Source organism: Dasypus novemcinctus, chromosome 13 (assembly GCF_030445035.2).
Source record: "Dasypus novemcinctus isolate mDasNov1 chromosome 13, mDasNov1.1.hap2, whole genome shotgun sequence".
Classification (NCBI taxonomy): domain Eukaryota; kingdom Metazoa; phylum Chordata; class Mammalia; order Cingulata; family Dasypodidae; genus Dasypus; species Dasypus novemcinctus.
The window spans coordinates 30,319,424-30,343,495 of record NC_080685.1 but is presented as its reverse complement, the minus strand read 5'-3'; the positions used below and the strand labels follow the sequence as shown (position 1 = coordinate 30,343,495).

Genomic DNA, 24,072 nt, shown 5'->3' with positions numbered 1-24,072 from the left:
ACACCAATACTGTTCAAGCCTCTGCTTATATCATATTTTCTTATGTCTCATTGGCCAAAGCAAGGTTCACAGCCAAGTTCAGATTTAAGGGGTTGAGAAATGGACTGTACCTCTTGATGGGAGGAGAGGCAGTTATTGCAGTCATTGCAGAGAAGGAATCAAACGTGGGTGGTTAGAATTTGTGGCCATTTTTGTGTGCAGCCATACCATGTTTGTCTGATGTAGACCCTCCAGGCACTGTTAAAACCCTGTCTTGCCCTAGAAGCTTTTAAGGTGGGCCCTCGTTTAGATAGCTAATGCCAAAGTCGTTTGAGACTGCAAGCTGATTCATGGGGCATGTGTCTGATTCATATTTGTATTTCCACAGAATCCTGACCTCTTGGTTCTTGCTAAATGTTTTATCGAATTGAATTGACTTAGTTCTCCTTTCTAATTATAAACTCCTCGAGGGCAAATTCAGAAACTGTCGCATAAAATCTCCCTCTGAAGGCTCTCAGAATTACACTAACAGGCTGAACATCCTACAGGCCTCAGACCACCTATTAGGTGGCAGAGGAATTAAGTGGGGAACCAGCTCCGGACAGGGATCTAAGGGAAGAAGGAGACTTTCCAGGAGCCCAAAGGGCACTGAAGCATTGTCTCTTCAGGCTGGCTGCACCCCAAATGAGTGCAGTGGCTGCTTTGGGACCAGGAGGCCGAAAGACTCAGCGACTCAGAGAATGGGGCTGTCCTTTCCCACGCAGGGAAGCCAACACGCCAGGGGCAAACCCAGGCCAGGTTAGGAGAGACTCCCATCAGCCCAGGCCTCTGAGGCCTCCCCGCTCTGCGACAGCCCAGAGCAGATGCCTCCAGGGTTCCCTGTCCCCTGCCCCACTCCGTCCACATCACCTTAGTACTTTTCAAAACTCCATCAGAGGTCAACAGTTGAGGTGTTCTAGTACCCAGGCTGGACAAATGAGGCCAAACCACAGGGAAGGACGGCCCTTTATTGAAGTCACTCCGTTGGTCCATTGCTTCTCAAGATCCTGGTTCCAGATTAGCTCCAGAGCTTTCTAAACCTTGGAGATTACAGTTTATTCCAGATTGGACCACCATTTGGGACTAGCAGGGTGTCCTTACCTCTGACCCTAAGGCATAAGATGAATTGTTAGGTACTTTATTAGCCATGGGCTTAGAAATGAATTTTCTACTGGAATTACCACTCTGGGCATAACAAGGGCCACCAGCAATCCATTCTTTTCTTGGTATGACACAGTTATCCACCTACACACCCCTTCATTCAATTAAAAATCTACCGACTGTCCACTGTGTGCCAGGCACCGTCTCAGGTGCTGGAGGAAGGTGAGGACCCAGGCCCTGCCCTTGGCGAGCTCACAAGTACCAAGAACACACAAGAGCTGGGATATGCCAGTAAGAGGGTCTGCAAAGGATTGCAGAATTATAGCTCTTCAGAGAGGAAGCCTCCTCTGGGATCACCTAATCCAGTCCCTTCATTCCCCAAAAAGGGAAACTGAGGCCAACAGAGGGAAGGTTATTCCAATCCGGGGTCACACAATAAGTGGTAGTGACTGATTCCTTAAATGAGCATTTGTTGAACACCTACTGTATACTAAGATCTGGGCTAGGCACTGGGGATACCACAGGAGATGCAGCCCCTGTCCCTTTGGAGCTCCAGCTGTGAACAGTGGGACCTAACCCTAGTTACACTCAAGCGTCACCTGGGGAGCTTTTTAAAAAATCCCAACGCTAGGCCCCACTACCAGAGATTCTAATTTAATTGGTCTGGGATGGGACCGTGGAGTGGTTGTTTTCTAGAGAGTGCCCCGTTACTTCTAATGTGCAACATCTAATGTGCAACATTTGCGAGAACACTGGTCTAGGGTGTGAGATGGACAAAACCAGGTAAACAGAACTAAATGCGTAATTGAATTTGTGCATTGTAAGGAATGAACAGGATGCTGAGGTGGTGGCGTGAGTTGGCCTACCTGCCCTAAATCTGAAGGGAGTGAGCTGTGCTTTCAGGGGTCAGAAGGGAGAAGACAGAGCCTAAGGGCACCTGCCCGGCAGAGCCACCTACCCTGTCCTGCAGCCCCTCCCGGCAGAGGCCTTCAACAGATTACCGAAAGCCTCTCTCCACACCCTCCCCTGCAAAACCTCCTCCTCCCCCACCCCCCCTACTTTCTGCCAGCTGGTTTAATAACTCCTCCCATTTTCAGAGTAGCTAGTAAAGCGCATTCCCAGTTACTCTCTATGTTGTTGGATTTTAACACACCTAGGATGGAGGTTAGTATTCCCAGGTTAGAGAAGTGGACAGAGGCTCAGCTAGGGGTATGGCCTGTTATCCTGAGTACCTGGCTGTGCTCCACCCACCAGGAGAGGCAAACAGCAGCGGTAGCTCGGCTCTGGGACCAGCCCCTCCCTGTCGTCTGGCCAGAGATGCTGGCAGGCCTTTTCTGCAACAACGCACAAGCGCCCTCTCCTTTGGCTCGGATCCCGTTCAGTCCTGTTCCTCACTGAGGAATCAAAGGAATCCAGTTCTGGGTGCTTGAGTCCTCTGCCCAGCGTGAACCCAGTTGCTATAGTAACCGGATGCAGGCCTTCATCACAGGGTGGATGGTTTGCATCTGGTACTTGGAGAGTTTGGCCAGGCAGGCACGTTGCCATGGCTCGGCCTGTCGGCGGCAGTCAGGAGCAGAGGGGCCCTTCGAGCGGCCGTCGGGTCTTTCTAACTGATGGTGGGAGCCTGTGTCTGGAAAAACCCGGGCTCCGCTGCCCCGGGAGGGCTGGGTGCCGTGCTGGGAGCCCTCTCCCGGTCGCGATGGCCCTTTCTCCTTAGAGCAGCCTTTCTGCCAGCCACGCCCACGGTGGCCTCTCGTTCTCTTTCGTCATCCTCATCACCGTGAGTCCCCAGGCCCTGGCAGGGAGGGGAGCCTCCACAAGTGGCCTTGTTGCAGGAGTGGTCTCCTGTCCTCGACAAAGCCCTCCTGGCTCTGGAAGGCCCCAGGGCCGGGAGCTGGGGAGGCAGGGCGGGGGAGGCCGGGGACCTGCCGCAGCATGCTCCTCCCTCCCCCTGCACCTTCTCCCCTCCCCACTCAGTCCCTCGGAGTTGGTCCCTTGCCGCAAATATCACAGGCCGTCACTAAAGACGTGGCAACGCCGAGGCTCGTCTTGTTGTCCCTGTCACGGGACTGGGTTGGTTCGCCTTGAGTCGGTGTCCGACGTGACACAGCTCGCTGCACCCACTCCTTAACTGGTTTTCTTTCTGTCATTTAAAAAAAAAAATTTTTATTGTGATAATATACTTTCAACATAAGGTTTCCCATTGTAACCACCTTCAAGGACGTACTTCAGGGGTGGTAAGCTCGCAATGCTGAGCTGCCATCACCACCATCTGTTACCAAAACTCTTCCCTCGCTTCAAGCAGAAACTGCGCTCCCCTTGAGCACCGGCTCCCCCCATCTACTTTTTATCATTGGAGGTCCCCAGGCAAGGGCACCCCACTTTCTCGCCGGGGTCCCGGGTTCCGAGACTGGTTCAGGCAGTGGAGGCAGGAGAGGAGAAGGGAGCTTGGGGCCTCCCTTCAGCAGAGAGGAATGCTCCTCAGCCCAGACATGGCAGAGCCAGGGGATGGACGGAGCCAAGGGCCCTCGACCCCAGGCTCCCTGCCAAGGTGCAGCGGGAGGGAGGGAGAGCTCAGCTCAGCCCTGCGCAGCCTTGGGACCCAGGCGGGCCCAGCCTCTCCCGTGCCAAAGGTGCATTTCCAGGGGAAGTAAAACCCTCCCGCCCCCATCCCTTGCCCCAAGAGTAACATCTTTCTCACCCAGCCTCATTTCTTTCTGACTTTGCGGTGCAGGCCTTCCCAGTGGGTGCTGATGCTGGGGCTGGTGGCCCCGGACTCTGTCTCCCATCAGCTTGCCCTGCCCTCCTCCTTCAAGGCCGGCCCACCAGGCCTGAGAGCACAACAGCTCTCCACAGTGCTTGGAGTAGACAGCATGAACAGGGGGCACATGGGAGAGAGTGGGAGGGACTGGCAGCTGGGGTGGGCCGGGGCCTCAGTCCAGGACGAGGACGAAGGTGTGATGTCCGGTGCCGCTGCAGCCTCTCAGAGGCTGGGTGCAGACTCGCCCAGGAGGCCCCGCGTCCCCCACGCACGCCCCAGAGCTCCAGCCCTCGGCCTTCTCACTTCATAGACGCGGAAGACAAGGCCACAGAAGGGAAGGGCATGAGGGCCCCGTGACAGTCATGGAACAAGGTGGGGCCCACGTGGGACTTCCTTGAGAACAAAGGCTGAGCCCTCCCCCCACATGGCTCCCAGCTCCTGGCACCCTGGGCCCATGGCAGACATTCAGGAAGTGCTTGTCTCAGCTCAGGATGCAGCACCAGGCACCTCAGCTCCCCGGAAGGTCAGGGCTGAAGGGCCATCATTGAGCCCAACACTCACTTGACAAAAGACAGAGGCCCCATCTGCTGATAATGCCCAAAGTAAGAAGAGCTAGGACACCTAGGAGTAAGCCTAGCTAGGCAGGGCTCTGAGCACTTTGCATGTGCTAATCTATTGAAGCCTCACCGCAGCCTCTGAGTAGGTATTATCATCACCCCAGGTGTGGAAACTGAGGCACAGCGAGGTTAAGCAACTTGCCCCAGATCACAGAGCTAGTTAGCGTCAGGATCGGCAGTCCAGCTCTGGAGTCCGTGCCATTGACGGCACCACTGGCCCGAGAGCGGAGCACCACCGGGAGATGCTGGCCGGTCCCTTCTCTGAATGGGGAGCTGGAATCTGTGCCACTCGTGAGTTCACTCGCACAGGCAACCGCCTTCCCTTCTTCCCATTTCCTTCCAGGGCTCAGTATCCGGCCTGTGGCAGGGGCTAGGGAGAGCTGCGCGTAATACAAAGGAGCTGCTCCTCCTCTGGTCCTCGTGATGCAGGCTGTTGAGGATCTGGCCGTTTTGGAGCTGGAAGGGATCTGGGGAAGCAAGTCACAAAAGAGGGGCCAAGGCCCAGCGGGTGGAGAGGCCTTAGCCAGGGCCTCGGGCTGGACCACACGGAGGCCCCTAGCAGGCGACCTGAGCCCCGCAGCACGCCGCGCCCCCGCGGGCCGGGCCCCCCGCCAGCCGCACTAACGCGCTCTCTGCTCCCGCCAGCTCTTCGTGATCGACAACGGCGCGGACGACTGGCGGATCGCCATGACCTACGAGCGCATCCTCTACATCAGCCTGGAGATGCTGGTGTGCGCCATCCACCCCATCCCCGGCGAGTACAAGTTCTTCTGGACGGCGCGCCTGGCCTTCTCCTACACGCCGTCGCGGGCGGAGGCCGACGTGGACATCATCCTGTCCATCCCCATGTTCCTGCGCCTCTACCTGATCGCGCGCGTCATGCTGCTGCACAGCAAGCTCTTCACCGACGCCTCGTCCCGCAGCATCGGGGCCCTCAACAAGATCAACTTCAACACCCGCTTCGTCATGAAGACGCTCATGACCATCTGCCCCGGCACCGTGCTGCTCGTGTTCAGCATCTCGCTGTGGATCATCGCCGCCTGGACCGTGCGCGTCTGCGAAAGGTACTCCCGCGGCGCCGCTGCCACGCGGCCCGGCGCTCTGAGCACGGCGCCTGCGCGGCGCGGGGGAGGGAGGAGGAGCCGGGGCGCCGGGCGGTGTGTGGTCTGATGGAGGAGACAGGCGTGCCGCCAGACAGCTGGGAGGAGAAACCAGGGCAGAGGGGAGGGCCGAGTTGGAGCTGCGTAGGACCTGGAAGCAAGGTAAGCCGGGAAGAACACACGTGTACTATTCCTGATTTTCTGTTCCCTTTTTGTAAACCAACATATCACTGCAGTCTGGTTGCATCGTTAAAATTGACCCGCATAGTACACTTTGCAGTTTCCATATGATCTCTCCCTCTTGATTATGCTTGCTAGCATTTTTAAAGGCTCTGAGAAGTCCTGCAGTAATGAAACAGGTTTACTTTTATTCAGTCCGCATGTTCTCAAAAAGTCTCTGTCCATCAGCCCTTTTGATCACATAGCACCTGTTGAGGCCTCACTACTCAAAGTTTGGTCCATGGACCAGCATCCCCTGGGAACTTGTTAGAAGGCAGAATCTCAGGCTTCACCCCAGAGCTACCGAATTAGAATCTGCATCTTTGTATGCCCCTTAAAGTTTGGGAAGCACGATATTGATGTGACATACTTTAGGAGACCCTGCTGATGGCTGGGCGGTGACTTGGAGAAGCCCCTGGTGGGAGAGAAGGGGGAGGTGGCCCAACAGAGACCCAGGGCTGGAGCACACAGTGCCAGCCTGCTGGCTGCCTCCAGCCTCTCAGAGCTGCCGTCAGAGGACGGCCGCTCCCTCCTTCCACCACCACCCTCGAGCTGCCCTTGTGACTCCTTTCCCTTTCAATCTGGCCCTTACATTCATTTCCACCTGACGTCTTACGTGGAGGCTGAACCCCTAGGTTAGAAACCTGGTTCCACACCTAAGTAGCTGTAAGGCCTTGGGCATGTCACTGAACCTCTCTAGGCCTCAGTTTCCTCATCTTCAAATGAGGATCCCTTGAGAGCGGTTATTCTTACAATATTGGGAGGCTTGGTCAAGCACCCTGGGTGACTTACATGGATCCTGGTGGTCCCCCCTAATTCATCAAGACTTAAAATTTGACTGCCACCTCTTTCGTGCACACCAGTGTCCCCGCAGAGATTAAACAAGAGAAGGAAGGCTGGACAAGCGTCAGCCTCAAAAAGCTCACACGGATGCGTTGAACTGTATTGCCCATCCATTTTGAGATGTTCCTCTGTTTGCAGACATTTCTTTCAGATTTTTGGCCAGCGGACTCATGGTCAAACTAAGAGGGCATTCTGCTGCAGCAGGACGAGCACCCCAAAGGATAGCAGGGTTAGACTCTGAGAGCCAGTGCGCGGCTGGGAGATGTTTCTCCCGGACGGGGCCCCTGGGCCACACGATGCCCACCCACTCAGAACCCCACCATTATTCAGCAGCTGACATCGCCACGTCTGCTCTGAGTGGGACCCGCTGCACGATGTGTTGTGCGCCTTCTCTGGTAAGCAGACACTCTTTCTGCAATGGAGAAAGCATGCGCCTGGGTCCCGACCCCCAACTCCCGTGGTACCCCTGGCTGAGCGGCATCGTGCCGCTCTGGGCCCCACTGTTCTCTGTAAACAGAGCAGAGTGACATCGACTCGACAAGGTCTACTGTTAGAGCAAAGTAATGTGTGTGAACTCACGAGCAGTGTGCGACGAGGCCATGATGACGAAAGTTGATAATGTGGGTCCCTTGATAACCGCTGGGAATTTTGTGGCTGCCTTCATATCAGTAGAACAAGTCAGCTCCTGCCCTAGTGGGAAATGACCTATCGTCCTCCTGTCTTCTCTTCTAATTGATCAACGCCAAGTTTTCTAACACCAATCATAGCTGAATTTGCATAGCCCTTTAAAAGGGGTTTGACGCCTTCCACATCCGCTTTCTTCCGTAACTCTCAAAGCAACCCTGTTTGGCATGGATGATCACCCCATTTGGCAGGTGAGCAAATGGTGGAACGAGGAACAAAGTACCTGGAAGTGACTTTCCTGTTTACTGAGCCTGTCACAAGTGTGGCCAAGTGTTATGTTTTAAAATAAAACACATTTTACTTCAACGTGTTTCAAAGTACATTGTTTGCTGCATCTGCAAGGTATTTGGGCTTGAATGGCCCCGTGTGATTTCCATGCCAACGCCGGGTTAGCCTGGCCCCTGGCAGACCTCGGGCCTCTCCCTCTGCAGGCGTAAGCTCACAAGCCCCCGCTGAGGGCCAAAGCGAAGGCACGGGACATAGCGACAAATCAGAGTCCCCTGAAGCTTCCTGTCTCTTGCGCAAAGGCCACTTGGCCTCATGGCTCCTGCTTAGATGTAACGGGCGGTACGGTGAAGCGTGGCAGTGGCTGTCGTGGCTCCTGTTTTCGGGGCTTACCCTACACTCCTCAGTTCACCCTCACAGGAACCTGTGAGAGAGGGGCTGGGGCCAGCCCCATTTCAGTGGAGGAAACCGACGTAGAGGATCCTCCCCGCGGTGGTGGATCTAGCAAGCACGGAGCCAGAATTTGAATCGGATTCTGACTCTGAAGGTCAAGTTCGTCTCACCCGACCAGGCTGCATCCTGCAGTCACGGGAGACTGTGGCCCAGATGTCCCTGTCACCTTCCCCGGTCTGAGAGCCTCAAGCCCCTGAGACTGTCGCCCGGCTGCCAGCCGCGCTATCTCGCCCGCCTCACCGCCTGTCTCCTGGGCTGACAGCGTGTTAATTCAAGCCTCCGCCGTGCGGGGGCCCCTCCAGGGCCAGTGTTCCCTCATCTTGGCAGGGTTGGCTGCTGAGCCTCAGGGCCGAGTCCCTCTCCTGGCCCTGCCCCAGGCTGAAGGGAGGTGCCTCTCCCAAGGTCAAGGCCCTGCCCAGGGACATCCCACGTCCAGCCTCTGGCCATCCTAGGGGTGTGAAGGCCCAGCCCTGTTAGCTCAGGCAGGGCCGTCCTGGGCCCCCAGGAGACCGAGGAGGCCTCGGCTGCGACTGCCCGGCCCTTCAGCTTCTCCCTGCGCTGCTGGATCTGAGGCCAGCCCACAAGTCTGTGTCTCAGAGGCTCGTTCCCAGGACCCTGACCGATGGGCCCGAAAACCCGTGGGGGCTGGTATGGGTTTACCTGATCAGGCAAAGCACTTCTCTTACAAAGACTGTGATTTCCTTTAGAATGAAGAGTCTCTGATCACTGTCCTCCCCAAAGGTTAAATCCTAAGTACAACTGGCAGAGATCTTGATAAAGGAAATATTCAACCACGGGCTGGACAGAAACAGGAATCAGGGGATGCTTTGGGGGCACGGAAGCTTTGGATGGGGGTGGAAAGGTAGCATGGGCCAGGTGACCTTGCTCTCAGCCTGGTCTGAGGACTATCCTGTCACCTCAGACATCAGAGAGGGAGAGTGACTTTCCCAGGGTCACCAGCAACGTGACAGGTTCTAGAAAACCCCTGCCTGCTGATGCCCAGAGTCGGGCTTGATCCCCTTCTAGTTGGCTCTTATCAGGCTGGACTTCTCTCTAGTTGTAACACACACTTCTGAAGTTGCTATGGAAATCCCTCTTCACCAAGATGTATTTTTAAAAACATTTCTCCTCTCTTGGGTTGGCTCTTGTATGACAATGAGGGTTTATCACATTACCTCCTCCCAAGGCGGGAGAGGTTATTGGTAATTTCCTGGAGCAGCTATGCTGTTTGGGGGGGGGGGCAAGGCAGGCGGGGGGTTGGGGGGGTGGACGACAGCAGGCTGGCTCTCCTCACCCCAGGCAGCAGGACAGCACGGGCCCCAGGGCCGGAGGACGGGGCCCTCGGCCTTCGCAGGGCTTCCCCTGGCTGCGAGCCTGCCTCCCCCAGGCCGCCCAGAGCCCTCCAAGGGGCCTCCTGGCTCAACACTGCCCAACACCCAGCAGCCTCGCAGCCCCAGAAACGTCCCGAGGCCCCCGTCCCAACGGGTGGGGGACGCGGCTCTTCCGGCTCAACCTGCAGGAACGTCGGGCGGCTCCCACGCCTTGGCTTAGCTCCCGGGAGGCTGTCCCAAGCCGGGCTTTGGAAATGAGCCCCTCGGCCTCTTGCGTGGACTCCCTTGGACTCTTCTGGCCGGGGAGCCCCAGCGCTTGCTCACAGGCCTTCTCCCCGCCAGCCTGTCAGCAGACTTTTGGGGGCAAGGGTATCGATTTGTGTCTGTTCCTGCATGTCGGTATTTTAATACTGAGAAATTTGGTTTTGGAGACCTGGTGCCCAGAGCTGGGGAAAAGCAGTTGCTGGTCCGTGCTTCCTCTCACTGAAGCAGAACCCCCTGCCCCATGGAAGGAAGATAGAGAGAGGCTCCTTGCCCTCTCAGACACCCAGCCAGGAGCCGGGGAGCTTCGGAGGAAGCCAGAGCACAGCCCCCTTCTGCCCCCTCTCCACCTCCGGAGGGAACTCTGACTCTGAGAACGAAAGAAAGAGAGTCTACCCAGGACGAAGCACGCGGCGTGGGGGTGAGGGAAGCCCCCAGGGGCAGCCTGGCGGGCTGGGTGAGCTGGAAGAGCCCGTGGCCACGCGGCTGAGGGCTGTGGGTCCTCACAGGCCCCTCTGGTTTGAGGCCCGCCCTCCAGGGTGGATGGAGCGCAAGCTCACTGATCCCCTGGGGGGCATGGGAAGACTATTAGAGCTTCTGTTTTTATCTTAAAAAATCAAGCTCTACTAATATTTACTCATCAGGTAGGCAGTAATACGTGTCTGTAACTAGCTTATATAATGTAATACCAGCTTACAATAAATAGACATTCTGTTAATAAGTAAATATATACATAGCGAGGGGAACATGCTCAAAAAGTACTTTACTGGCAGGAGTCCGTGATTTTAAAAGTTTGCAGGGAAGCAGATTTGGCTCAATGGATAGGGCGTCCACCTACCACATGGGAGGTCCAAGGTTCAAACCCAAGGCCTCCTTGACCTGTGTGGAGCTGGCCCACGTGCAGTGCTGATGCACACAAGGAGTGCCCTGCCACGCAGGGATGTCCCCCGCATAGGGGAGCCCCATGCGCAAGGAGTGTGCCCCGTAAGGAGAGCTGCCCAGCGCAAAAAAATGTGCAGCCTGCCCAGGAATGGCGCCACACACACGGAGAGCTGACACAACAAGATGACACAACAAAAAGAAACACAGATTCCCAGTGCTGCTGACAAGAATACAAGTGGACCCAGAACACACAGCAAATGGACACAGAGAGCAGACAACTGGGGGTGGGGAAAGGGGAGAGAAAAATAAAAAATCTTAAAAAAAAATAAAAGTTTGCAAACCACTGGTTTAGGGTATCAGAGGCCTAGTCGGTGAGGATAGGAAAGTATCCCACCTCAGTCAAGCCAAGCCACATGGGATGAGACCCTGCCCTCTAGCTGTCAGCACCCCAGTGGGCAGGTGCAGAGCCAAAGCCTAGTCTGGATGGATCTCCCAATTTAAGGCTAAATTCAAGGGGGGGGGGGGCTGGGGGTAGGAGGGTCTGGAAGGTAGGGACCCTCTATGAGACCTTTGAAGAAAACTGTCAGGGAAACAGTTGTGGCTCAACCAATTGGGCTCCCGTCTACCGTATAGGAGGTCCAAGCTTTGATGCCCAGGGCCTTCTGCTGAGGGCAGGGTGGCCCATGTGGCAAGCTGGCCACGCGGAGTGCTGGCCCACGCAGGAAGGCTGCCCCACACGGGAAAAGCTGCCCTGCGCAGGAGTGCTGGCCGACGCAGAGAGCTGGCGCAGCAAGATGATGCAACAGGAGACACAGAGGAGAGAAAATAAGAAGACGTAGCAGAACAGGAAGCTGAGGTGACGCAAGAGAGTAATCACCTCTCTCCCACTCCAGAAGGTCCCAGGATTGGTTCCCAGAGCTGCCTAATGAGAATCCAAGCAGACACAGAAGAACACACAGCGGATGGGCACAGAGAGCAGACAACGGGGAACGGGGAGGGGGTGGGGGGGGTGAGACATAAAAATAAATCTTTAAAAAAAACAAAAACCGGTAACATTAAGAAAGAAGAAAATAATCATGAATATGCAGAAGAAGGTTTAATTAGGAGAAATAAAAGGCAGCATTAGAAGGTTCTAACAGGGTGAAAGAAGCCATGATATCTGTGATAAAGAAGAGTGGGCAGCTACAAAGTGAAAATATATGTAGTTCACACATCATGGAGTTCCAGAAAACTACAATTGTTAAAAAAAGAAAATCCACACTGGGGGCAGAGCAGAACTGAGTGTGTAATGTGAGCAGAACTGAGTAATGTGGAGGACAAACCTGAAAGTTCTTAGACTGTAGGAAGAAAAGAACAAAGAGATGAAAGTGAAGAGGGTGAAGGTGTCATAATTGGAGCTATGGAATCAAAGTTAAATTAAGAATTAGGGTAATTTCAGAGGAAGAAGTCAGAATAATGTGGTTAAAAGCATAATCAAAGACATACACAAAGAAAACTTTTCCAGTATTGGGGAGAAAACACCCCAAGTAGGGAGATCAAAAAGACTTCCTGGATTCCAGTCAGAATTAGTGGTTGTGGGGAGGGAGAGGGGAGGGAGGCCACTCCTAGACCCATTCCAATAATTTTTTTTTTTTTAAGGAGCTGCCGGGGTTTGAACCTGGCACCTCTTACATGGGAAGCAGGAGCTCAACCACTAGGCTACACCCACTCCCCCCCCATAATTTTTTTTCAGGCAAATTTATTGAATCATAAGGTCAAATGATCCTAAAGTACACAAGCAACATAAAGCAAACTTTTCCTCAGGAATTCTAAATTCCAAAAGACATTAGGATACTTCCACAGATGTTTTTAAGTTGTAATCCACCATGGCATTGGTGTAAGGAAACCAAAGAGGAACAAAAGTCATTTTTGGAGTTTTATGAGTGCAGAAGCTAAACAATCCACACTTTGGGTAGGTGGGGATTTGCTTATCAGTTGACCAAGGGATGAATCAAAATTAAGATGCTGAAAATGGAATAATGTGAAAGACAGTAGACAACACTGAAGCAAGTTAAACATGAAATCAAGACTACCTTTAAGCATGGTTGTGTCTTAGTTTCTCAGCTGCTATGAGAAAGACTGCACAATGGGTTGGCTTAAAAACAGGAATTTACTGGCTCGCGGTTTCAGAAGTTAGAAGGCTTGCTTGCCCCCCATCGGGGGGAATCCTAGGAATCCTTGGGTTCCTTGGCTTTCCTGTCACATGGCAATGTCCGCTCCTTTTCTTCTGGATTCTGTTGACTTGTGGCTTCCAGCTCCTCACTGAGGCTTCGTGTGTGTGTCCAATTTCCTTTGCTTATAAGGCCTTCAGCCACGCTGGATTAAGGCCCCCTCATTCATTCTGGGCACACCTAACTATTAATAATTGAAGATCCTAGTTACCAATGGACCAGGAGTTAGGACCTAAACGTGCATGTATGGGTAACATGATTCGATCCAAACTCACAGTGTCAAAACTAAATTCCGGTATCAAATATTCCTGACAGAGTAGATGTATGAAATAAAAACATTATTCAATAATAATTAGATGGTTGTAAACCCTCAGGTTAATTGAGAGGAGGCTAGCAGGGATTAGTAAAAGCAAGCTAAATTCATGATCTTAAGTAGATAAGAACTAAAAAAAAATTCTATCACTTGACTTTTTTTTATGATCTCTTTTTAATGTTACAGTCAAAAAAATGTAAGAGGATATCACTTGATTTAAGTAATTAGACATTGAGTTGAAATCATTTTTCAAAACTAAAGGTAACCACAGGAAGAATTTTAAAAGTAGGACGATCACGATAACAGCAACAGCCAGCATCTAATGAGGATTTACCAGAGGCCAGATGGGAACTAAAAACTTGCTATACATTATTTCATTTAATCCTTATCTCCATTCTACATATGGGAGAATGGAGGCACGAGCTGAGGCCACAGAGCCTGAGAGCGGCACTGCTAAGATTTGGCCGGTGACACGCTCCCGAGAGCCTCACTTTTCCCTGCCCTGAGAAGGTACACCTTCAGCACCCTTGGTCAAGACACACAAACAACACCAGAGCCCACAGAAGTAAGACAGAAAAATAAAGGAAGCAGGAAGAAAGAATCCAAAAACAGGAAGCACAAAACAAGATGAGAGAAAACCCAACTTAAAATTTTAACAATCAATATAATTGTGTTACCCCTTCTATTAATAGACCCTGTCTCTTACTTAGATGGGATCCAAAAGCAAAATTTAATTTCATCCTGTTTACAAAAGAGGTACCTAAAATGAAGAACTGAAGAAAATAAAAGAAGAGCAAAGATTTACTGGTTAAATGCAAATCAAAGGGCAACTGAGTAGAAATCTTCATTTTAAGCTAAGTGGAATTCAAAGCAAAGAGTATTAAATGACCCAAAGGAACCATTTTATAGCGATGAAAGTATTCTACATAGTAAAATTGTGAGCTTTTATGTAAAAATATGAAGAGATTCAGATTCTGAATTATTAAATGTTTTAATTAATTGATAAATATTGAACTTGGTAGCCTATAAACATTACGTCTCCTTTTTAAGCATCCGTGGAACATTTACAAAAATTGATCATCTTCTTGGCCACATATTTCAAAACATCAGAAAAATTGTTCAGGTTATATATATAGTCTCCGTCCCCAAAGCCATAAAACTTCAATTAAAAGGAAAAAGAGATATTTATTTTAAAAATCCAATACTTGGGAACTTTAAAGTAATCACTTCAATTACATGCTGGTCAAAAGAGAAATCAAAACTACTACTAAAGACTATTACGACAGTGATGACCTTATATATCCAAGTTGTACTCAGATGAAAATATCCTTGAAGTTATTCATCATTTTAAAAAATGAATGAAAATTTAAAAACTACATATTAAATTCATTAGAAGAACAAAACAAACCTCAGGAGAGCAAATTAAGTTTACAATAAAGACAAGGCCAGAATTAATTAATTTTAAAAACAGAATAGCAATTTATAAATCTAAAAGGTACGAACTTCTAATAACAAGAAAATAATGGAACAGGTGTAGCTCAGTGGGTGAGCACTCGCTTCACATTGTAAGAGGTCCCGTGTTCAATCTTTGATACCACCTTAAAAAAAAAAAACAGTTACAAAACACAAACAACATTAGAAATTTTAAGGAGGAATAACTACTGATTCTGAGGATATTTTATTAAGCAAGTGAGAACAGCTAAATTTCTTTTTTGCAAACAAAAACCACTGAAGGGACTTTTCCTACTATATTTTAAAACACACTATAAAGCTATGGGTAATTAAGTCCTTGTGGCATTACTGAAAAATCGACTGACAGATCAATGAAACCTATTGGGAAACCATGAAATAAACCTAATATGTAAGAACCCAGTGTATAAGAAAGAAAACCAATTAGAAAGCAATGGATTATTCAATAAATGTTAATGGGGAAAATGGATGCTTGGATGAAAAATCAAATTAGAGTCCCACTTCTCACCAGGCACCAAAATAAATTCTGTGTGGATTCAAGAGTTAGATGTAAAAGAAGAAACCATGAACAAGCTAAGACACACACACACACAATGAGTATTTTAATCGATCCTGGAATGAGAAAGAACCATTAAGCATAAAATCTCAGAAGAGAAGAAACATACAGGCAAAAGCTGATATATTTGATGGCAAAGGTGGCAAAATATTAAAATTGGTGGCTCTGGATCTGGGGGTAGGGATACGCTGGGGTTCTCTGGGGTTTATCTTTTGCAGCTGTACTCTAAGTTTGAAGTTATTTCAAAATAAAAAGTTATTTTAAAGGGTGTGGTGTATATATATTCCCATCCCTGCTTTCATATGTATAGACTTTTTTGATTGATAGGGAATTATTTTTTAAACAATCTAAATAACCTTTCCCTTTGGAGAGGGGAGCTTGGAGACAAGGGGTTTAGCTAAGAGAGGTCTTTGGTGGTGGCAGGCAGCCTCTAAGACGGTGCTCTTCACACCCTGGTGTGATCACACCCTGGTGTAATCAATCGCAGCCCCTTGTTGATGAGCAGCATCTGTAACTTGCTTCTGACAAATAGAATACAGAAAAGGTGATGGGCCGTCACTTCCATGATCTGGTTACATAAGAGTGACTTTGAGGAAGATGTTCTCCAGCCAACAGCCAGCAAGCAACTAGGGCCCTCGATAGCCCATGACAAATTGAATTCTGCCAACAACCACGTGAGCTTGGAAGCAGATCCTGTCCCCGGTGAGGCTTCTGATGAGACCCCAGTCCTGCTGGCCACCTGCAGTCTCACGGGCTGTGGACTCAGTTAAGCTGTGCTGGCATTCCTCACCCACAGAGACTGAGACAAAAAACGTGTGTTGTTTTAAGCTGCCAAAAAAAAAAAAAGTAACAAAAAAACCCATGTATTTGATTATGTATAATTTTATATTTCTGTACTTTAAAAAATATATATAAACTTAAGCAGATGTTATCTAGGAAAAATATTTGCAGCAGACATGATAAGGGGTAAATGAAAGAGATGCAGTAAAATATTTATTATCATGAAAGGATGTTCACAATGTATTGCTTTGATAAAAAAACATCAAGGTGCCCAACAATATTATTCAGGATTGGCAATGTTATAGAAATTGTGTTCTACCTGCAACCCTTTCTAAAAGGACAGCCTCTCCTATACAAAGGACTCTTAGAAACCACTCAGAAAATCTTACCTCCCCAGTAGAAAATAAGCTAAAAATAAAAACAGGCAACCACAAAGGAAGAAATGCAAAAAGTCAATAAAATGAAAAATACATACACATATTCAGCTTCACTAATCAAAGAACTAAAATTAAAATGCCAAGGGGAAATTACTTTTCCACCTCTGAAATTGACAGAGATTTCAGTATAATTCAGTGCTAAAGGAACTTTTTATTGTTGGTGACGGGGCTGGGTGAGTTGTCTCTCAGATACTGATAGCAGAAAGAAAAATCAGCACTGCATTTCTGGAAAGAGCTTTCAGTATGTCAGGGGAGCCTTATTTTTAATCTGTAACTCTCTTCTAGGAAACTATTCTAGCGGAATCATCAGTTATGTCAAGATTATTCAACATGGTCCCGTTTACAATAGTGTTGAATTAGAAATCAAGTATATGTCCAGGATTTAAATGGCTAAATTATGACAAATCCATATAATGGGTTGTTAGGCAGCGCTTGGAAAATCAAGCATTTAAAATTATGAGGTAGGAAAAGTCATGATGTAATATTTGAAGAAAGGAGCACACAAAATAGTATATGGGCTGTTAACAGTTTTAATTTGTGTCTTCTACAATAAGAATGTCTGTCTGTCTATCTTTTTTAATGGAGAGAGGTAGCGTTTGGTTTTTTCCTCCCTGGACAAAACCCCTCTTTTCATCTTCCACAGGCAGCTCTGGAACTCATGATTTATAGCAACAGAACGCGGAAAGTAGAGTTGAGTGGCTCAGTTTTAACTTATAATTCTCTCTGAAAAGACGCAAATCAAGTTTTGTCCTGCGGGTCTCCCTACCGCCTTGGTATACAGGGCAGCGGGACGACGTGAGCCTGCGGGCCGGAGTCCTCCTTCCCTGGGCTGGTGTCACCCTCGGTGACGGAGGCCCGCTTATGGGAGTCCCTGGAGCCCGGGCCCGGGCAGGTGGGTTTCTGCGCGGGACGTGTGACTCGAGGCACGGCTTCTTTAACCCCTCGCCACCTGGACCGCCTAGGCTCGCCGCCCCCGACGACGCGGGAGCGCGTCGGGGCATCCGGGGAAACACCGGTGTCCGCGGGTGGTTCCCGCGCGGCCGCGGCCTCGGCTGGATCCTCCAGGGGGCGTGCGGCGGGCCCTGCCGTGGGAACAGGCGCGGCCGGAGGGCGGGGCTCAACCCCGCAGGGCGGGGCCGAGGAGGGGGGGCAGAGCCGGGCGGGCCAGGAGCTGCCCGGACGCGGGTTCGATCCCCGTGCGGGCGCCGGCCCGTGGGCAGCCAGAACGACTTGAGGGCTGGGACAGCTGCTCCAGGGCTGCTGCTCAGTCCTGACATTAGTAGACTCTCACTCTGACTTTGCGGTGTATTTTTATTGCACCCCTCCTTTGCTGCTTTACAACCTCCTTCCTCTTCCTCTGTTATATCTCTGACACATCAATTCTTTCTCTTTTGCGCGATTGTTGTGCTCTTTGACACTTAAACACGGAAGCCGCTAAAGTGTGGCTAGTTTCTTTGTATTCTGTATATTAATATATTACTTATAGATTATATTGTAATAATAGATGACGTCTCTTAGGAAAATCAAAAAATGGGGAAATGAAGAAAATTTCTATAAAATTAGCATTCTGAAACACTAAATTTGGAAGTGTGTGCAAAGTCAATTCGGTATCACACCGAGAAACCATTGCATTTTTCCAGTTGAGTCAACCCCAAAATTGCTCCAGCTGTTACACTAAACCCTGGGTTTTCTCCCCTTCTCTCAGCCAGGGCCAGGTTGGATGCAGGAGAGAAGTTACTTCCTGTCTTAGGGCCTCATTCCCTCCCGTTGGTACTGGCTGAGAAGGGCTGCTCCAGAAGGAGGAAAGTGCCAAAGATCCTACAAGGATGGGAGTTCTTGGAGGGGCCTGAGGTGAGGAAAAGAAAGGGGTTCCTGCAAGCCGTGTCCAGACACATCTATTTGTGAGCTGCCATTAGTCAAGACAGGAAATCCATATTATTTTCCTTGTGTCAACTTTGGGGTTGTTTTGTTTGCCCCTAATGATCCTATTGTGCCCTGCATTTCCAGTGCAGCCCACCAGCAAGGGGCTGGAACCTTAGCCCCACAAGGCCTTCTCCGTGTGTCCAGGGGCCTGGCGAGCCCCCGTGTGTCCTCTCTGTTGCCCTGTGCTACCCGCTGCCCGGGCCGGTGTGGGGCACTGCGCTCCAGTTCTCACGGCACAGCTGAGGACTTGTTGACGTGACTTTCTTCTTCCACGTATGACAGGCTCGCCCGTCCCCGGAGGCTTTGGCCCTAGTGCCCCAGAAGCTGAGCTGGGAGGAGATATGGGTGAGGGCACAATACACCCCAGATGGCGTCTCTTTGCTACACCCCTGCTTCCCTCCGCTAACCCCTCTGTGAACCAGCCATGAGTTTGAGGGGCAACCATAGACCCCTGGGGGCTTGGGAGCAGTTGCCTGGGAGCCCCCAGCCCTCACACACCTGTTCTCCCAAGAGGCTTAGGGGCACTGCCTGCTAAGGGGCCATGGCAGGCTCACCCAGATGTGCCCAGGTAGGCCTGGGTAGACCCCAACACCCCCACAATAGAGGGGTACCGAACTTGGTGTGTAAAATCTCCTTTTGAAACTTTTAAACTTGTCTTAGCTGAGCCAAGGGGCAGATGCCCAATATGAGAGCAATGGCATTGGCACCCCAGAGGCTGGGTGATTAGATGGTAGAGCCTGAATTCAGGATTAAAAAGCAGGTTTGGCTCCTGCTTCCACTATGTGCCTTGCCCAGGCACTTAACCTGCCCAGAGTCATGCAGCCTCTGTTGACTACCCTCTGGGATAGGAAACTCACTACTTTAAAAGACAACTCAATTCACTTGTAGACAGCTCTGACAGAATATCTTCCTAATTCTGGCTAAATTTGACTCCTTGTAGTCCTAACTGCTTTCTGTCTTCATACAAAAGAAGTTCGGGCAGCACGGGCCACTGGCTAAACCCTCGGCATCCAGGAGGGCATGACTTGGGGTCTTGCTTACACTCTTACTAGCATGTGACCTTTAGCAATCTAGCCTCCGTGACCACAGCCGGGAAATGGGATGATTCATAGAAAGCTATTAGAACAGGGAAGTTTAGCACGTGGAGAACATGCAGGGAAGCTGGCTGGCAGCCCTCCTCCGCCAAAGTCCCTGTAAGTATTGGAGGGCAGGCTTCATTGCCCCCTTCACCCCGATGGACTCTATTTCCTTCAACATTTCTTACAGCCTCTACCCTCCTGCTCATCTCCTTCTCCAGTCATCAACGTCCCCACAAAGTGGGGGCTCCAGACTGACCACAGTGCCCCAGGCGTCAGGCAACCTCCCATTTTCTGGACATCATTCTCCTTTTAATGCAGCCTGAGAAGAGCTTATAGAAAGGTCAAGGGCTTCCAGCTTAGGCTTAATGTCCTGGGAGTTAGGGAGTGAGAGTCAGGGCACACCTCTCTTTAGGTGTGGCCCTCTTGACCGCCAATTCTCCAGCTCCAGGCTGCAGTGTAAGCTTTTCCTCCAGGCATCTGTGAAGGCCCTGTTCAGCCTGAGCCCTGCAGTGAAAGACCAGCAGCTCCAGGCTGAGGGGCCCAGCACCTGGCAGCAGCCGCTGCTGAGCCAAGGCCAGAAGGGTGGCTCTGCCAGGGGGAGCCAGGTAGGACGCTAAGTGCCCGAGGCTGTGTCCCGCCCCCAGCTCTAGGAAGGCAGTGGGGAGTCTGCTCTGGGGCTCCTTTCTCTCTGCCTTAGTTTTCTCGCCCATAAAAGCATGGTCCCCCAGGCCCTCGCGGGGAGGAGGGCTCCCCGAAGCCTGCCTGCTGGGGAGGCAGTCACAGCCTAAATGCCAGCTCTGGGGCAAGAGGGAGGGGGACCCTTCCAAGGCGAACTGCTGAGCCAGGACTCTCCTCTGAGGTCTAGTGCTCTGTTACGAACGACTCACTAAATAATAATCTTATTACTAGTCTTCACCAGGCACTGGGCTGGGAATTAAGTATACCTTAGATATTAATAATAAAGCACACGTGTCTTTTTCCTCATGGGCTTCCAGGCTACCAGGGAAGATGAATTACAAACAAGAAAGAGATAATTTCAAATTACTGATATGTACTGTGATGAAGGGGAAAAAACACCAAAGTTGCAATGATTTTTAGAAAGTCACAGGGTTGGGGAGGGACTGGAGCAGGCTGGGACCTACTTGAAAGATCTCGCTGGAGAACTGACCTTTCAGCCGAGACCGGGGGGATAAGAAATGAGCCGTTCATGGAACAAGGGGGTGAGCTTTCCAAGCAAAGAGAACAGCACGTGCCAAGGCCCCGAGCTGGCCAAGAGCTTGGTGTGTCGTCATTGGAAGCAGAGTAGTATGGATGGAACGCTTGAGTGTGAGAGGAATGGAGCTAGAGAAGGGGTAGAGGCCGATAGTGGACGACCTTGCGGCCTTGTGGAACACGTTAAGGGTTTGAAGCTTTGTCCTAAGTGCAGTGGGAAGTCTCTGAAGAGTTTTAAATAAAAGACTTACACAATCTGGTTCATTCTAAGCAGCCACTCTGGCACCTTTGTGGAGAATAAATTGGAGGCGGGCAAGAAAGCTACTAGGGCGACAAGTTAGAAGGTCATTACAGCAGGCCAGGCAATAGATGAAGGTGGCTTGGAAGAGTGGTGCTGGCAGTGTAGAGTTCTTGAATGCCTTCTGTGTGCCAAGCTAAGAGTTTTATACACATGTTCCCATGAACTGATGTCCTGTACATTAAGCCTGTGATCAAACTCAACAGATTACCCCTAAATTCTCTCCCTGCTTCTCTGTTTTTGTCTTCTTTTTCTCAAGAACTTTTTCAATTAAAATTAATTTTTGGCTGCAAGTGACAGGAAACCCAAAATAACAGTAGCTTAAACAAGATAGAAATTTCTTTCTTTCTTATGCAAAAGAACACTGGAAAGGGAAGTAGATGTGGTTCAGGCGACTGAGCTCCTGCCTACCACATGGGAGGTCCCTGGTTCGGTTCCTGATGCCTCCTAAAGCAGACAGTGAGCTAGTATGATGGGCAGGTATGGCAAGCTGACACGACAAGATGACACAACAAGAGATAGACAAAGAAAAACATAATGAGAGACACAACAAAACAGGGAGCAGAGGTTCCCAGTCCTCCTAAAAAAATGAGCAAGACAGTGAGCTGATGCAATGGAAAGGCACAACAGGATGACACAACAAGAAACATGAAAGGCAAAAACAATGAGAGACACAACAAAGCAGGGAACAGAGGTGGCTCAAGTGATAAGCATGCCTCCCTCCCACATCAGAGGTCCCAGGTTCAGTTCCCAGTGCCTCCTAAAGACACAGCACACAGCAAAATGCAAACAATGAGAACGTGGGGAGAAATACATACATGCATACATACATAAAACAAATCTTTTTTAAAAAAGAACATTCATAAATGTTGGTCCAAAGCTGGTATGGTGCCCAGTGGCATCAGAGATCCAGGCACCTTCTCCTTCATTGCCCTGCTTTGCCTGGTACACGGCTTCTTCCTCACAGTTCAAGAATGCTGCCAGGGAAGCAGATGTGGCTCAAACAATTGGGCTTCTGTCTACCATATAGGAAGTCCAGGGTTCAATCCCCGGGGCCTCCTGGTGAAGGCAAGCTGGCCCGTGCAGAGAGCTGCCCACACGGAGACCCGGCGCAGCAAGATGATGCAACAAAAAGAGACACAAAGGAGAAACAATAAGAGACGCAGCAGACCAGGGAGCTGAGGTGGCGCAAGAGATTGAGCGCCCCTCTGTCCCACTCCAGAAGGTCCCAGGATTGGTTCCCGGTGCTGCCTAAAGAGAAGACATGCAGACACAGAAGAACACACAGTGAATGGACACAGAAAGTAGACAGTGAGTGCAAAAACTACAATGATGGGGGGAGAGTGGGGAGAAAGAAATCTTAAAAAAAAAAAAAAAAAGAACATGCTGCCCGAGCTCCATCCATCCCATCTACTGTTCAGCCAGTGGGAAGGAGGAAGGAACAAAATAAGGTGTGCTCTTTCTCTTTAAGATCTTTCTGGAAGTCACATATGACACTTCCATTCACATTCATTGGTCATTCATATGGCTGGAAAATGTCGTCTTTATTATTGGTAGCCATGGGCTCAGCTAAAACTCCTTGGTTCTCTTACCAAGGAAGAAGGGGAGATGGGATATTGGGGTGCTTATATCTCTTAGGCCACAAACCATTCACCATCCTTGTGCCCATGCTCACCCCCACCCCAGGACCCATTCAGTTGTCAAGGCCTATTAGTTCTTATTTTATACGGTCTCTTGAATTCATCTTTTCCTGCTACCTCCCTGACACAGATCTCTATCATTTTACAATTGACTATAGAAATAGTGTCTCTGGCTTCCAATTACACTACCATTAGATAAATTGTTTTGCTTCTCAAAAACCTTCAGTTGCTCTCTCTAGAAGACAAAGCCCATGTTCCTTAATTTGGTGTCCAAGGCCCTCCTTAGTCTGACCCCAGCCAACCCATGGTAAGACTAGTTTGGTTCAAGTTTAGTATCATTTGCAATGATCAAATAATAACCATCCCCATTCTTGTGCCCATGCTCCCGTCCACCCCAGCTTCCCATTAGTCATCAAAGCCTGTTGGTTCTTATTCTATAACGTGTCTCAAATTCACCTCTTCATGCTACCTCCCTGACATTTCTAAGATGTAAAGATTTATTGTTTATAGAATGGAAAACATGTGGTGCCTGGAGTCAGAAAACCTGGGCTCACAGCCTAGCTTAATAATGGACCAGCTGTGGGACCTTAGGCAGGTCATTTATCTCCATTAAATAACAGAAATGCACATGCCCATGGCTGGTTCTTGACAAACCCTGGATCCTTTCCTTTCTTCGGTCTCACTCCTCTGATCTGTAGATTGGAGACATAAGCCTGCCCTACGTACTTCCTTGTGGAGTTATGAAGTTCACGCACAAGAGGCATGAGAATCTGGGGAACCATCAGGCCTAGGACACCTGCTCTTCTGCTTCTCCCAGAGGCCCTAAGAAGAGAGCAGCCAGGACCGGAAGCCCAGAGTCCCCACTTCGCGGACCCGGATATGGCGGCTCTGAGAGGCTCAGCGAATTGCCCTGGCCCCTGACTGCCAAGGGCAGGGGAGGCCTTGGCTGCCCCGGGGCCCTGGCTCCCCGAGACACGGCTCTTCGGGTATTTGTTAAATTGGAGCACGGTGCTGTGGAGCCTGTGGTGGAGAAAGAGCCCAGTGTGTGAAGTGCACTTAGCTTCAGTTTGGGTTGTGCGGTCACTTCATAGTTTGTTTGAGGGCATGCTGTCTGGGACCTAGAAAGAAACTGTCATTGGTGCTACAGAAAAAAAGAGTGCTTTTAAGTGGGAAGCCACTTCCTCTAAGTGGTATACAGGTAGAAATACCCATTGTCCTTTAATGCCACAATGTCAGTTTTCAGGTGACTTGGAGATTGGTTAGACTCCTGAGAAAGTGTATGTCAAAATGAATGAATAAAGTCAACACCTCTGTTGTGAAACTCACAGAGTTAAGAGCATGGGCATCTAGTTCAGTGCACGGTAGCTTTATCATTCTTTTGTCAAGTTTAACACATGAAATTATTCCTATCAGTACCCTTAACTTTTTTGTTCTTGTTTATAATTTGAAACTGAAGATTTTCTTCAGGGGAATAAATGTGCCTTGAGGCGTTGCATTATTTCAGAAATTAGACTGTACCCTTTTGAGGTCATCTGACCTGTCACTGCAGCCAAATTAGGCCAAGTCCGAGGCTGATGAGACGCGGAGCCACGGTGCAGGAGGTGTGGCTTCCAGGCCGATGAAGTAGGAAGAAAGCTGCTTCCACATACGATCTCATGT

At 50.0% G+C, this 24,072-nt stretch overlaps 1 protein-coding gene across 4 annotated transcripts in view; it reads left to right on the top strand.

Annotated features, from left to right (window-relative positions):
* Positions 1-24,072, top strand: part of KCNN3 (potassium calcium-activated channel subfamily N member 3) — a 168,504-nt gene that overhangs the window by 92,921 nt on the left and 51,511 nt on the right. For all 4 annotated transcript variants that reach the window (XM_058309768.1, XM_004475034.4, XM_012518217.4 and 1 more), the window contains exon 3: positions 5,143-5,561. In XM_058309768.1, the coding sequence (XP_058165751.1) occupies positions 5,143-5,561 (419 nt within the window). The remainder of the gene's footprint in view (positions 1-5,142; positions 5,562-24,072) is intronic.